Source organism: Microcaecilia unicolor, chromosome 4 (genome assembly GCF_901765095.1).
Source record: "Microcaecilia unicolor chromosome 4, aMicUni1.1, whole genome shotgun sequence".
Lineage (NCBI taxonomy): Eukaryota > Metazoa > Chordata > Amphibia > Gymnophiona > Siphonopidae > Microcaecilia > Microcaecilia unicolor.
In genome coordinates, this window is record NC_044034.1 from 170,463,721 (window position 1) to 170,478,927 (window position 15,207).

Consider the following 15,207-nt stretch of genomic DNA (forward strand, 5'->3'; position numbering starts at 1 on the left):
AAAAACTGACTGAGCTGTCTATCCCTGGTCTAGAAACTGAATCCTGGCAGAAAGTCAATTATAGAATGCTTCATCTTCTCCAGGGGTTCTCACCCAGGACCTACCAAGCCAGTCAAGTTTTTAGGATACCCACAATGAATATACATGAGAGAGATATGCATTCACTACCTCCATTGTATGCAAATTATCTCATGCATATTCATTGTGGATATCTTGAAAACCTGACTTGACTGGGTATATCCTGAGGACTGGGTTGAGAACCTATGGTCTACTCAGTACAAAACTTGATAGCAGTAACCCAGTGGTTTCCAAACCTAATCTTGGAGGCACTCTAGCCAGTTAGATTTTCAGGATATCCATAATAATATTAATGAGAGATATTTTCTGCAGTGGAGAAACTATGCATGCAAATATGAATATTCATTGTGGATATCCTGAAAACATGATTGGCTGGGGTGCCTTGAGGACCAGGTTTGGGAATCACTGCAGTAACCTTATGGTTTTTAAGAACCAGCACTTTTTCTACAATATCCAATAATTTCTTCTGCACACAGTGCAATCGGTGCCTTAGTAAAAGGTGTTTTACCAGAGTGCAGATCAGGTAAGGTGTGCGTTAATAGGCAAATCTCACGTTCTCAGGATATCCCAATTTGGCAAGGTTATTTTGACATGCAAACTGAATCATTGGCGGAGGTCCACACATCAGAATCATGACATCATCCCCCGGAGGAGGCAGATGTTTCTTAATCATGTCTGCGGTCACAAATCCAGAACTGTATTTCCAATCTGAAAGAGAAAGAAAGGGCATGCAGTGCCATTCCTAACTACTCTTGTTTTCCAGATAAAGCTTCAGTTCAGACTTGGGTCTAAATGTAAGAGTGCTTCCTACCTATTGCAAAATAATTCAGGAGCCTTTTTACTATAGTGTGGTGAAAACTGGGCTTAATATGGTTTAACACAGGGCTTTCATATGTGCTAAGCCCCAGATTTAAGTGGCACTATTTTTAGGGTTCTTTTTTATTTTTAAATATTTACAGGTTGTGTGCTGATTGAAGCTCATAAGCCAATTAGTGCAGTAATTGGGTGCTAATTGGCACCAGTTTGGATTTGCACACCCATCTTGCTATGCACTATTCTGTAACTATGTGCACCCAAATCCCATGGGGGGTGTGGTCATGAAAGGTGCATGGGTGGATTGGGGCATTCCAAAAATTTGCGCACACTGTTATAGAATACTGGGGATGTGTGCCCATTTGGGCGCCAAGAATTACACCTGGTTTCAGCAGGTATAAGTTTTGGCACCCAAATTTGGGTGCTGAAATTGACATTCATTGCTATTGTATAACTGGCACTCATCTTTGCGTGCCCATTCTAGAATAATGTTGAGCGCCGTTTTTTTCAATGCCAATTTTTGAGCACTATTTATGGAATCTAGCCAGTGTGTATCCGGGGTGGAATGACAGTGATCTGGGCCCCCAGGCAGTGAGGATGATTTGGGCCCCCCCCCCCCCGGGCCGCTGCCCGTCCCATCACCACAGCTGCTGCCCCCTCTCACACACCACAGTCCCCTGCAGGGCCGTGCTGATGTGGTAAGTGGGGTAAGCACCGCAGAGGGGCACCCACCTCTGGAGGGCGCCGCCACGGTGCTTACCCTCGCCCCGCGCCACCGAGGCCTTTAAATCTTTTACCTGGTCGCAGCAGCGTCATTGAAAGCGCTGCCGACGTCTCCCTTCCCTTGCACTCATTGGTTCCCTCAGTGTCCCGCCTTCTTCTGACGTCAGAAGAAGGCGGACACTGAGGGAACCAAGAGCGCGAAGGGAAGGGAGACATCAGCAGCGCTCCGCTTTCACTGACGCTGCTGCGACCGGAAGTAAAAGATTTAAAGGCCCCAGGGCGCGGAGGAAAGAGCAGAGAGGCATGGATGGGAGGGCAGAGAGACAGGCATGGATGGGAGGGCATGGATGGGAGGGCAGAGAGGCATGGATGGGAGGGCAGCAGCAGGGCCCAGGGAGAGGACAAATTGCTGGAAGGGGAGGGGAGAGAGGAGGATTGCTAGCTATGGATGCAGCAGGGAAGGGCAGAGAGGGATAAGGATGGACATGGGGGGCCCAGGGAGAGGACAAATTGCTGGAAATGGAGGGGAGGGGAGGAGGATTGCTGGCTATGGATGGAGGAGGGAAGGGCAGAGAGGGACAAGGATGGACATGGGGGCCCAGGGAGAGGACAATTTGCTGGAAATGGAGGGGAGGGGAGAGAGGAGGATTGCTGGCTATGGATGGAGGAGGGAAGAGCAGAGAGGGACAAGGATGGACATGGGGGCCCAGGGAGAGGACAAATTACTGGAAATGGAGGGGAGGGGAGAGAGGAGGATTGCTGGCTATGGATGGAGGAGGGAAGGGCAGAGAGGGACAAGGATGGACGTGGATGGGAGGACAGGACCCAGGGAGAGAGAAGAAATTGCTGGAAATGGATATAGAGCAAGAAATGAAGAAGAAAGGAGGAAAGTAAAGAAATAAATGGAAAGGAAGCCCTGGAAATGGAGTTAAGAGGACAGATAGCAGCAGACTCAGATACTGGGCCAGCATGATCTGAAAAAGAAAGTCACCAGACAACAAAGGTAGAAAAAAATCATTTTATTTTCATTTTAGCGTTTGGAATATGTCCACTTTGAGAATTACATCTGCTATCTTATTTTGCAATGTATAGCAATTTGTTTCTAAGAATATTGCTGACAATTCCTGTCAGTGTAGCAAGTGGTGAGCGATCATTTTCACCGGGGGGGGGGGGGGGGCCTGATCATTTTCACGGGGGTGCCAACTGATAGTCTGCAGGGGGGCGCCAGAGACCCTAGGCACGGCCCTGGTCCCCTGAGCCTCAGTAGGCTCTTCCCAGTCCTACCTCAAAGGGCCCTGCTGGCCTAGTGGCTCTTTCAAGGGCAGGAAAGACCCCCACTCTTTCCTGCCCACTACCACTATTCTGCCTGGCGCCACCGTGTTTTCAAAATGGCAGCTGAGACTTCCCGTGGGTCTTGACAGTCTTGCAAGACTGCCGCAGGGAGTCTCAGCAGCTATTTTTAAAACACGGCATCGCCGGGCAGAATAGCAGCAGTGGGTAGGAAAGAGTGTTGTTCTTTCCTGACCCCCCCCCCCCTCTCGCAGTGGCCACTACCACCAGAGCCCTTCACGGTAGGACCAGGGGGGTTGTAGTGTGCTACAGCAGTGGCAAGCAACCGGGCAGAGCCTCTGAGCCCCCCTGAAGCCTCTGGGCCCTCAGGAACTGCCCAGTTGCCGAAATGGTCAGTCTGCCCCTGATGTGTATTTTATAGATAGGCAGATATAAAGGCAGTGTCTCTCATTCACGCACTTAGATGACAGAAGACTATAGGTTATGCGTGTTTCACTGGCATTTAGGCACAAACACTCATACCAGCTCTGCTTAAATTATACACCTTGGGATAACTACTCAGCCTGCAGTGATGAAAGGATTTTTTGGCAGCCACTGCATTTTTTTTCTTTTTGGATCAATTAATTTTTATTTAAACACCTTATATCGCTACAATATGTCACAACCAACAGTTCAACATATCAAATGCCTTGATATTCAATGCCAGACCACAGCAGGGCACTGGCCTTGAATATTCAGCTTTATGTGACTTGCTACCTCTTATCTGGTTAAGTGCAATACTCAACATTTAAGTGCTTAATTTAGGCTTAAATCTCTTTGAATATCGAACCACTTAATCTCTTCCTTAATTCTTTCCTCTATCCTTTATAGAATAAGCATCTACCTATAGAATCACTGTTATTGAATTGCATTTATTGAAGAAGACTCTAACACAGCTTTTACCGCCTCAGCCGGCAAGTGTAGGGCTTGTATCATTCACGGAACTGACTCTCACTCCTAGGATACACCTTACCTTGAGGAGGTCGATCCAGGGTGTACCACAGTTTGAACTGATCATGGTGATTTTCAGCTACCTTTTCAAGCTCTGCTCTTAGCAGTATATCTTCCTCTTTCTAAAACAGAAGCAAAAAAGTCAGCCTACCTAATGACCTTCTTCCTATGACACAGTAATTCAGAGCTTGCACAATAACAGAAAGAGAATTGGGACAAGCTGAAATAATAAGGGCATGGAAAAAACCAAGTCAGTTCAAGTAGACAGTTGGATAAGGGAGCTACTGTGGTCTGCAGCCAGAATGCTCCAACTCCAATCCCTCAAGAAAAATTTAACTCTGGTCCGGGCTACAAATTTCGTTGCAGATCTGCAGCCACAGAATTTCTCTCTTGCACTGAGATCCTACCCTTCCCCTCTTTTTTTCTCTCTACCTACACACTCCTTTCAGATTCTGTAACCTTTCCCATAGCCACATCCTTATACTCTCCTCCCGCTGCCCCCAGCCGATGGCCTTCTCTTTCCCCAGAGACATCTTCTCTCCCCTCCAGCAATTAGCCTCCTCTTAGTCACTGTTGCTGGAAGTAAGGCAGTGGCATTCCTAGGGGGGGGCGGTGGGTGCGGTCTGCCCCAGGTGCACGCCTTTGGGGGGTGGCGCGGGCGCCTGTCCTTCGTTCATTCCATGCTCCCTCTGCCCCAGAACAGGGAGCATGGAACGAACGAAGGACAGGCGTGCGCGGCACCCCCCCCAGCAGCGTGCACCCAGGGGGGGTGTCCTTTCGCCGGGGGGGTCGCACTGCATCTGGGGGGGGCGGGGCGCATTGGCGATCCGCCTCGGGTGTCAACCCCCCTAGGAACGCCACTGAAGTAAGGAAAGGGATCCCAGTAGCTGGGTGAAGGATGGGGTGGTCTGCAGTACTGAGAGGAAGGGAATGGCAGATCCTGGTGTTGTTTGATGATCCAATTGATACAGATCACTAGAGGCTTTTTCTTTTGCTGTAGATTCAGCTCATCACAAGTAAGGGAGAGGTTGCTTGCTTGTAGAGTGCAGGGAGACAGAAAGCTGCTTTTATGCAGTCAAAACAAATTAAACCAAGTGAAGGAAAGAAAACTCAAAATAAACTCAATATATACTGAGCAGAAATATGTAAGAATTTGAGCAGTAAATAAACAAATAGTGTGTTATTTAGCCTGAAATGTGGGAGCCCAATGTGAACACAGCTGGCTTTCAGAATTTGTCTCCCTTGGGCTAAAGTGCCATGAACTTTAATTTGCAACTGACTGGGATTTTACTCCTATCTTAGTCATTGTGGTGATAGTCTGTGGCTAGGAGCCAGAAATCTGATACATGGGCAACTTAAGTCCAGACAGTGGTGGCTAGATTCAATAAATGGTGCCAAATGTTAGGTGCCAGCATGATCTGCACTAAAGCTACTATTCTGTAAAGGGTGCTCGGCGTGGAGCATCCTTTATAGAATACTAGCTTAACACATATTTTGTGCCTAACTTTGTGCTGCTGTAAATGTTCATGTCCACATACTGTCAGTTAGGTGCACAAATGCAAGTATTCTATAACCAGACACTTAAATCCTGGGTCTGCTTCTGACCTGACCTGACCTGCCCATGACCCTCCTATGGCCACACCTCCTTTGGAGTTACACGCTATGAAATATGGGTGTGCATGTTATAGAACAGGACGTAGGGCAGATCCACAGGTAACTCTTAACTTACTGCCAATTAAGTACTCATTAAATGCAATAATTGATTAATGACTAATTGGCTAACTAGTTTACACACAGCTCTGTGATTCATATCCACATTTGTGCAACCTATACAATATTTGGGGGTAGATATTACCACTGAATGGTGGCTAATGCTGTAACCACATCCACCTTAGGAGCAGGAGAGTAGTCATTTGGGGGGTCTGGAGTGAGGGGGGGACAGAGTTTGGCCTGCTTCCCTGCCGCAACCCATGTCCCACCACAACCCCACACAAAACCGAGCATGCACGCAACGTGAGGGGAAGCAGGGCAGGCAATATGCAGAGAACAGTGCTGGAGAAAGGTTTCAGCTGGCAGGGGTTGGGTACCCCCGCCAGCCAAACCAGGGGCCCTGGATCCAATTTTGGGGGGCCCAGGCCCCCCATAGCTATGCCACTGCTTAGGAGCAATGAACACTGTCTACAGCAGCCCCCCCTAGACCTAGGAACTTAACTCAGACAGGTTCTTTCAATGTCAATGTCCAGCACTGTCACTAGGCACAGGACCTTTCCCCAGTGGGGTATTTACAATTGTTCCCACCCAGGGCGGAGCACCCCCTCCTCCGAGCAAGGGGGTAAGACGAGCAGTCACAGCTGTCAGCTCTGCCGATTCCCTGCCTGGAACAGGAAGTTAATGTCAGAGGGGGCAGGGGACCAGCAAAGCCGACAGCATGTGACTTCTCGTCGCATCCCCTTGACGCCTGCACTCGGGGCAGACTGCCTCCAACGCCCCACCCTTGGTATACTAGAGCTTTCCCCAAAGAGAAAATTTCAATGAAAGGAAAGAGAAACAATTTTTTTTTTTAGTAGATCTGAATAACATTAAGCCCCAAGGGAAATCGGAGAAAGAACTGAGTAAATTTAAAACAAATCAGAGAAAATCTTTCTTCACCCAACGCATAATTAAACTCTGGAATTTGTTGCCGGAGAACGTGGTAAAGGCGGTTAGCTTAGCAGAGTTTTAAAAGGGGTTAGACGGTTTCCTAAAGAACAAGGCCATAAACCACTACTAAATGGACTTGGGAAAAATCCACAATTTCAGGAATAACATTTATAGAATGTTTGTACGTTTAGGAAGCTTGCCAGGTGCCCTTGGCCTGGATTGGCCGCTGTCATGGACAGGAAGCTGGGCTCGATGGACCCTTGGTCTTTTCCCAGTGGGTACTGTAGGGGCAAAACCGTAGATAGTGGCCCCGTCCCTAAGGTTGCCCTCTATATGTACCCTTCAGGGATGGGGTGATCACTGAGGGACCCATCCCACAAAAGCCAGGCCCCTGCAACCAGTCACAGAATCTATGACAGGGCAGAATTTTTGTGTAGAGCTTGAGCTCTTTCATTAAAACATGGGGTCCTTGGGTCAATTTTAGCAGACAATGGAAAAGGTGCCGGTACTCAGTACCCCCAAGTACCCCCTCAAAAAAAAAGCCCTGATTACATGTTAGAGTCTTATTTCTAACCAGTGCTTTTTTTGTACAAAAACAGGTTCTGGTACATATAGAGGGCAACCTTAGGGACGGGGCCACTATCTACAGTTTTGCCCCTACAGTACCCACACCTCTTTTACCAGGCATGGAGCATATAAAAAGGCATCACGGAAAATATTACACCAGTCCCTAGAATACCAACACACTACTGGGAAAACATAACGAACAGGATTTTCTACAAAGAAACTACATATCAGCAGAATGCTGTGCCTCAGTCATATATACACAGAACATGGATAGAGCCAAATACAAAATAAGTGATCACAAATTACTTTATGCTGCTGTTGCCATTATGGATACATAGTTCAATGCATCCCATCATATATCAGAAAGAATAAGGCAGGCATAAAAGGGGAGGCATGGCACTGAAATATAAGTCCAGAGTAATTTTGAATATATGTACCTTTGGTCAAGTTTCACAAGAAGTTCCAAATCTGAGTAATATCATTAGTTGGCACTGAATTTTGCTAGTCTGGTTTCTGTTATCCCTCCCTTTCACCCCATGATCCAGTGTATTTTCCTCTCTCTTTCCTTCTTCTCCTTCACTCCATGATCCAGCATGTTTCCCTCTCTCTTTCCTCCCTCCCCTTCACCCTATGATCTAACATCTCACCATCCTACCCTCTCATTTGCCAGTATCTCACCTTCCCCTCCACCTCTGCCCCAGGTCCAATATCTCTCCCTATTCTTTGTTCCTCCTTCCCTCCATTGTCCAGCATGTCTCTCTCCTTCCCCTCCCCCCACCCCAGCATATTTCCCTATGCAACATCCCCCTCCCCTGTGTACCTTTCAAGGCGATTTTTTCTCTTCGGAGCACTAACAGCAGCACATTAAGCTGCCTGCATCAGCCCTGGAATCTTTCTCTTTGCGGCACCTCTGCAGAAACAGGAAGTTACATCAAAGGGGGCAGGAGTCGGGACAGGACAGAGAGAAGGACCCCGGGGCCGATGCAGGCAGCTGCCGCTATTAGTGCTCTAAAGGGGACAATCATGTTGAAAGGTATATGATAGGCTGGGGGTGAGAGAGCAGGTTAGGACAGCTGCTGCTGGAGTCTTGCTTGTGGCTGAATGCTGCTGTGCAGCCTAACCAGCACCTTCATGATTGGAAGATCAGAGATTGATGGGGAGCAGTTAAAAAAAAAAAAACGTGCCGGTATGCCGTAGTGCTATGAAAAAAGAGTAGTTACTCACCTGTAACAGGTGTTCTCCGAAGACAGCAGGCAATATATTCTCACTGATGGGTGACGTCACGTCGGCCCGGAGGACTTTCCAGCAAAGTCCATGACAAAGTCTAAAATGTCCCCCGTCGCGCGGGCGGATGCAGTGCGCATGCGCGCGTCCACTTTCCCGCCCGCCGCGCGGGCACATTCCTCAGTTAATTACAAGAATTAGAGGAATACAACTCCAAAGGGGAGGTGGGAGGGTTGTGAGAATATATTGCCTGCTGTCTTCGGAGAACACCTGTTACAGGTGAGTAACTACTCTTTCTCCAAAGACAAGCAGGCCAATATTCTCACTGATGGGGTATCCCTAGCCCCCAGGCTCACTCAACACAACAAAGAATGGTCAATTGGGTCCCGCAACGGCGAGGACAAAAAACAAAATTGACCTGAAACCAAATTCAACTAACTGAGAGTGCAGCCTGGAACAGAATAAACATGGGCCTAGGGGGGTGGAGTTGGATTCTAAACCCCAAACAGACTCTGCAGCACCGACTGCCCAAACCGACTGTCGCGTCGGCTATGCTGCTGAAGGCAGTAATGTGATGTGAATGTGTGGATCGAAGCCCACGTCGCAGCTTTGCAAATCTCTTCTATGGTGGCTGACTTTAGATGAGCCACCGACGCAGCCATGGCTCTAACATTATGAGCCGTGACATGACCGTCCAAAGTCAGCCCGGCTTGGGCGTAAGAGAAGGAAATGCAATCTGCTAGCCAATTAGAGATGGTGCGTTTTCCGACAGCAACTCCCCTCTTGTTGGGATTAAAAGAAACAAACAGATGGGCGGACTTTCTGAAGGGGCGCGTCCGCTCCACGTAACAGGCCAGTGCTCTTTTACAGTCCAAAGTGTGCAACTTGCTTTCGCCCGGGCTCAAGTGAGGAGGGGGAAAGAATGTTGGCAAGACAATTGACTGGTTCAGATGGAACTCCGACACCACCTTCGGTAGAAACTTTGGGTGGGTGCGGAGGACTACTCTGTCATGATGAAAGACAAGGAATGGTGCATGAACTACCAGGGCTTGAAGCTCACTGACCCTACGAGCTGAAGTAACAGCCACCAAGAAAATGACCTTCAAGGTCAAGTACTTCAGATGGCAGGAATCCAGTGGCTCAAAAGGAGTTGTCATCAGCTGGGTGAGAACGACATTGAGATCCCATGGCACTGGAGGAGGTTTGATAGGGGGCTTTGACAAAAACAAACCTCTCATGAAACGCATGACTAAAGGCTGTCCAGAAATCGGCAAGCCATCAACATGTGAATGGTAAGCACTGATAGCGCTAAGGTGAACCTTGACCGAGTTAGTCTTAAGACCGGACTCGGATAAATGCAGAAGGTACTCAAGCAAGGTCTGTGCAGGACAAGAGAAAGGATCTAGACCGTTACTGTCACACCAGACGGCAAACCTCCTCCATTTAAAAGAGTAACACTTATGTGTGGAATCTTTCCTGGAAGCAAACAGAACTCTGGAGACACCCTCAGAGAGACCAAAGGAGGCAACCTCTATGCTCGCAACATCCAGGCCGTGAGAGCTAGAGACCGGAGGTTGGGATGTAGAAGCGCCCCCTCGTTCTGAGTAATGAGGGTCGGAAAACAATCCAATCTCCATGGCTCTTCTGACGAAAGTTCCAGAAGAAGAGGAAACCATATCTGACGGGGCCAAAAAGGCGCTATCAGAATCATGGTTCCCTGGTCCTGCTTGAGTTTCAGGAGAGTCTTCCCCACTAAAGGGATGGGAGGATAAGCGTACAGGAGTCCTGTCCCCCAAAAAAGGAGGAAGGCATCCGACGCTAGTCTGCCGTGGGCCTGGAGTCTGGAACAGAATTGAGGAACCTTGTGAGTGTCCTGGGAAGCAAAAAGATCTATCGACGGAGTTCCCCAAACTCGAAAGATCTTTTTGGCAATAGTCATGTTCAAGGACCACTCGTGAGGCCGCATAACTCTGCTCAGTCTGTCGGCCAGACCATTGTTTACACCGGCTAGATAAGTGGCTTGGAGAAACATTCCGTTTTGATAGGCCCATAGCCACATCTGCACGGCCTCCTGGCACAGAGGACGGGATCCGGTACCCCCTTGCTTGTTGGTGTAATACATTGCCACTTGATTGTCTGTCTGAATGAGAACAATTTTGTTGGCTAGCCGATCTCTGAATGCCTTCAGAGCGTTCCAGATCGCTCGCAATTCCAGGAGGTTGATCTGGAGATGCTTCTCCTGAAGAGACCAAGCTCCTTGAGTGTGAAGCCCATCTACATGCGCTCCCCACCCGAGGAGGGATGCATCCATCGTCAGCACTTTTTGAGGCTGAGGAATTTGGAATGGGCGTCCCAAGACCAGATTGGATCGAATGGTCCACCAACTGAGGGAATTTCGAAAATTGGTGGACAGCCGGACAACATCCTCTAGATTCCCTGTGGCTTGAAACCACTGAGAAGCTAGGGTCCATTGAGCCGATCTCATGTGTAGACGTGCCATGGGTGTCACATGAACTGTGGAGGCCATGTGGCCAAGCAATCTCAACATCTGCCGAGCTGTGACCTGCTGAGATGCTTGCACTTTGGACACCAGAGACAGAAGTCTGTCTGCCCTGGGTCCTGGGAGATAAGCACAAGCTGTCTGTGTGCACAACAGAGCTCCTATGAATTCCAATTTTTGCACAGGGACGAGATGGGACTTGGGGTAATTGATGACAAAGCCCAGCATCTCTAGCACCTGAATAGTCATCCGCATAGACTGCAAAGTTTCTTGCGGGGAGGTGTTCTTCACCAGCCAATCGTCCAGATAAGGGAACACATGCACTCCCAGTCTGCGTAGCGACGCTGCCACAACGGCCAGGCACTTTGTAAAAACCCTGGGTGCAGACGCCAAGCCAAAAGGCAAAACACAGTACTGAAAGTGCTGTGTTCCCAGCCGAAACCGAAGATACTTCCTGTGGGCTGGAAGTATCGGTATGTGAGTGTAAGCATCCTTCAAGTCCAGAGAGCATAGCCAATCGTTTTTCTGAATCATGGGAAGAAGAGTGCCCAGGGAAAGCATCCTGAACTTTTCTTTGACCAGATATTTGTTCAGGGCCCTTAGGTCTAGGATGGGACGCATCCCCCCTGTTTTCTTTTCCACAAGGAAATACCTGGAATAGAATCCCAGCCCTTCCTGCCCTGGTGGTACGGGCTCGACCGCATTGGCGCTGAGAAGGGCGGAGAGTTCCTCTGCAAGTATCTGCTTGTGGTAGGAGCTGAAAGACTGAGCTCCTGGTGGGCAATTTGGAGGTTTGGAAATCAAATTGAGGGTGTACCCGCACCGGACTATTTGAAGAACCCACTGGTCGGAGGTTACGAGAGGCCACCTTTGGTGAAAAAATTTTAACCTCCCCCCGACCGGCAGATCGTTCGGCACAGGTACTTTGATTTCGGCTATGCTCTGCTGGAGCCAGTCAAAAACCCGTCCCTGGTTTTTGCTGGGGAGCTGCAGGGGGCTGCTTCGGTGCCCGCTGCTGACGAGAGCGAGCGGGCTGGGGTCGAGCCTGAACCGGCTGACGGGAATAAGGAGTGTACCTACGATTTCTAGAAGCGAAGGGAGCACTCCTCTTTCCCTTAAAAAACTTCCTAGCAGTGGAAGTGGTTGCAGAAGGCGCCCGGCGGGAGAGAGAGTCCATAGCGTTATCACGCTGGTAGAGATGATCAATCATCTCTTCAACCTTCTCTCCAAAAAGGTGATCCCCCCGGCATGGGATATCTGCTATTTTCCGCTGAGTTCTTTCCTCCAGGTTAGAGGCACGCAGCCATGAGAGCCTGCGCATCGCTATACCTTGAGCGGAAAAGCGAGATGTCACATCGCAAGTGTCAAAAATGCCCCTGGACAGGAACTTGCGACACGCCTTCTGCTGCCTGATCACTTGGCGAAAGGGTTCAGCTTTCTCCTCAGAGAGTGTATCTACTAAACTCTCGTTGCCTCACAGAGTTCCGTAAATGCACGCTCGTGAAGAGCTGGTAAGACTGGATTTTGGAAGCGAGCAGACCAGCCTGATACGCCTTCCTCCCAAAAGAGTCCAGAGTTGCATATTCTCGCCCCGGGGGCGCCGAGGAGAAATTTCTGGAACTCTTGGCTCTTCTGAGGGCAGAATCCACCACCGCTGAATCATGAGGCAATTGGGTCTGCATGAGACTGGGTTCCCCGTGGATCCTATATTGGGACTCAGCTTTCTTAGGGACGGTTGGACTTGAAAAAGGCTTCTCCCAGTTCCTTAGCATAAGTTCCTTAAGAGTCTCATGAAAAGGAACTGTGGCAGAAGATGAAGGTGGAGATGGATAGTCCAGAACCTCAAGCATTTTGGCTCTGGGCTCGTCCACAATTTCCACGGGGAAGGGGATGGCCTCAGACATCTCCCGAACAAAAGATGAAAAAGACAAGCTCTCGGGAGGAGATAGCTGCCTTTGTGGCGAGGGAGTGGAGTCAGATGGAATGCCTTGAGAATCCTCGCCAGAGAACTCCCCATGCATTCCTTCATCATCCTCGGATGAGGTACCATCAGATGGGGCTAAAAGCTCAGACAGAGCCGCCCGAATCTGAGCCCGTCTCGACAAAGAGGCATGATGGCCTCTATGATGGTGCCGAGAAGTTGATGGTCCCTGAGGCTCCGGGGAAGCTTCCTGCTCCGATGTCTCGGGAGAGTCAACTTGGGAGGTCAAAGGCACCGGCACCGGAGACGGCACCGGTGAAACAGACCTCACCACAGGCTGAAGGCCTGATGCAGGAACATCCGGCATCGGCAATGTCGACACCTTCGACGCCGTCGGCACCGGTGCCTCTGAAAGCATCGACACCGGCCCCGTCGACGCCGTCGGCACCGACAACCTCGATGCCGACTGCCACTGCTGCATCATGTTCAAGAAAAAAGGGAACATGGCCTGCATACTCTCATCCACAGCTGGAGTCGGAAAAGGCTGCGGGGTCGGTTGAGGTGCCAGAGGCAAAGTCTGCTGAGGTTGGGGAGTGGGGACTCGGCTGCCAGCGACCCCACGCGTCGGAACCTCAGTAATAGAGGGAGAGCGATCCTCTCGGCACCGATGCTTCTCGGGTATCGAGTGCATCGATGACCCGGAGCTCCCGGTGCCGTGTCTCGAAGGAGATCGACGACGATGCTTCTTGGCCTTCGCCCGACGCATGTCATCGAGACTCCTCGGCACCGGAGAGGAGGACGTGGAATCCACACGTCTCCTCGGGGCCGGGTCCGACGCAGGACGGTCCCGGGGGGCCTGCACAGCAGGAGGCGCCGAGGCGGGTGGAGACCCACTCGATGCATCACTGCTCCCAGCGTGCATGGGTCTAAAGGCAGCCTGTCCCCTGTCTCCCGGTGCCGACGCCTCCTTCGACGTCGACTTCGACGACGTCGGCCTCGAAGACATCATCCTCGACGGCACCGACTTCACCGGCACCGACTTGCCCGGCGCCGGTTTGGAGGGCACCGACTTAGACGACGTCGACGGCGCCGACGTCGACGGCGCCGACGCCGAAGCACCGGGCCCAAAAATCTTCTCTCTCTGGGCGTCTCGAGAGAGCAGTGTCCGCTTCTTCATGGCGAGACACAATTTACAACTCTCCGAGCGGTGGTCCGGCCCAAGGCACTGAATACACCACGAGTGTGTATCAGTGCCAGAGATGGCCCGATGGCAGCGGGCACAAGGCTTGAAGCCGCTGGGCGTCTTCGTTGACATCTCGGGAAAAATTGTCCCTGCCAAATCAAAAGACGCGATTGTGTCTAGAAAAATAATGACACAGAAAAAGAAAAGAAAAAGACGGGAAAAAAATACCCGACCGAGCGATTTAAATAAAATCGCAGACTAAAATAAAGGAAACTTAATAAACGAAAACAATCTAAGATAACAAAAAAAAAGGATACTTCGCTTTTTTCTTTCTTCACCTCCGGGCACAGGAGGAACACGAAGACGAGATCGTCGAGCTCCGTGTCACCTCAGACGCGGAGAAGAAAAAACTGAGGAATGTGCCCGCGCGGCGGGCGGGAAAGTGGACGCGCGCATGCGCACTGCATCCGCCCGCGCAACGGGGGACATTTTAGACTTTGTCATGGACTTTGCTGGAAAGTCCTCCGGGCCGACGTGACGTCACCCATCAGTGAGAATATTGGCCTGCTTGTCTTTGGAGAAATCCCTGTTTCAAACAGACAGGATGAAAAGAAATCCATAACACTGATATTTATCTGTTTGAAGCTGTAATGAGCACACTTTCCCATTTCAAAGTCCAACACACACCAAATCTGCGCAAACTGCAGAAATTGTTCACCTGATTAGCAAAGATGAGAGACAGCTTCGTATGATCTGTCGGATCACTGGTGATGTGACGAATCAGCTGCAGCATTGGAGTTATTCCTAGGCAGACAAGTCCAGAGTAGAAGAAGGGAAACCTATTAGTCAGTCTATCTTGAGAAACTCTTAGCCACAAGATGGCAAATGAAAGGAAGGAGTCCAGCAAGATCCATTGTTTTGCCCAAAGTAGTGGACAGTGAGTGATGGTCACAGAAACGAATGTTTGTGGTTTGGGAAAAGGAATGAAACAGTCAAAAGCTCATCTGCTTCTGGGGAAAGGACATGAGACTTGTAAAGCAGCCGTGCCCTGAATTCCTTTACATTAGTATCAAACTGCTCACTCTGTCTTGAATAAACACTCTCTAGCAAAAGGTCATAAATGTCACAGAAAACATTTTGACTTTTTTTTTTAATTATTTGTAGTCTTAGGAGCCAACTTTTTAAAATTATTGGGAGTGCTAAACCCACTGGAAATTACCCCTCCCTGGACACAGTCAAAGAGTTTGCTCAATATTGTATAAGCTCAGAGCTGGCTCC

The 15,207-nt window shown here is 49.7% G+C and overlaps 1 protein-coding gene across 1 annotated transcript in view; it reads right to left on the reverse strand.

Annotated features, from left to right (window-relative positions):
• Positions 1-202: 202 nt before the first annotated feature.
• Positions 203-15,207, reverse strand: part of LOC115468863 (NADH-cytochrome b5 reductase 2) — a 30,859-nt gene continuing 15,854 nt past the window's right edge. The window contains exons 7-9 of the mRNA XM_030200948.1: positions 14,648-14,733; positions 3,917-4,016; positions 203-786 (exon numbers count right to left, since the gene is read on the reverse strand). Of these exons, the coding sequence (XP_030056808.1) occupies positions 614-786; positions 3,917-4,016; positions 14,648-14,733 (359 nt within the window). The 3' untranslated portion in view covers positions 203-613. The remainder of the gene's footprint in view (positions 787-3,916; positions 4,017-14,647; positions 14,734-15,207) is intronic.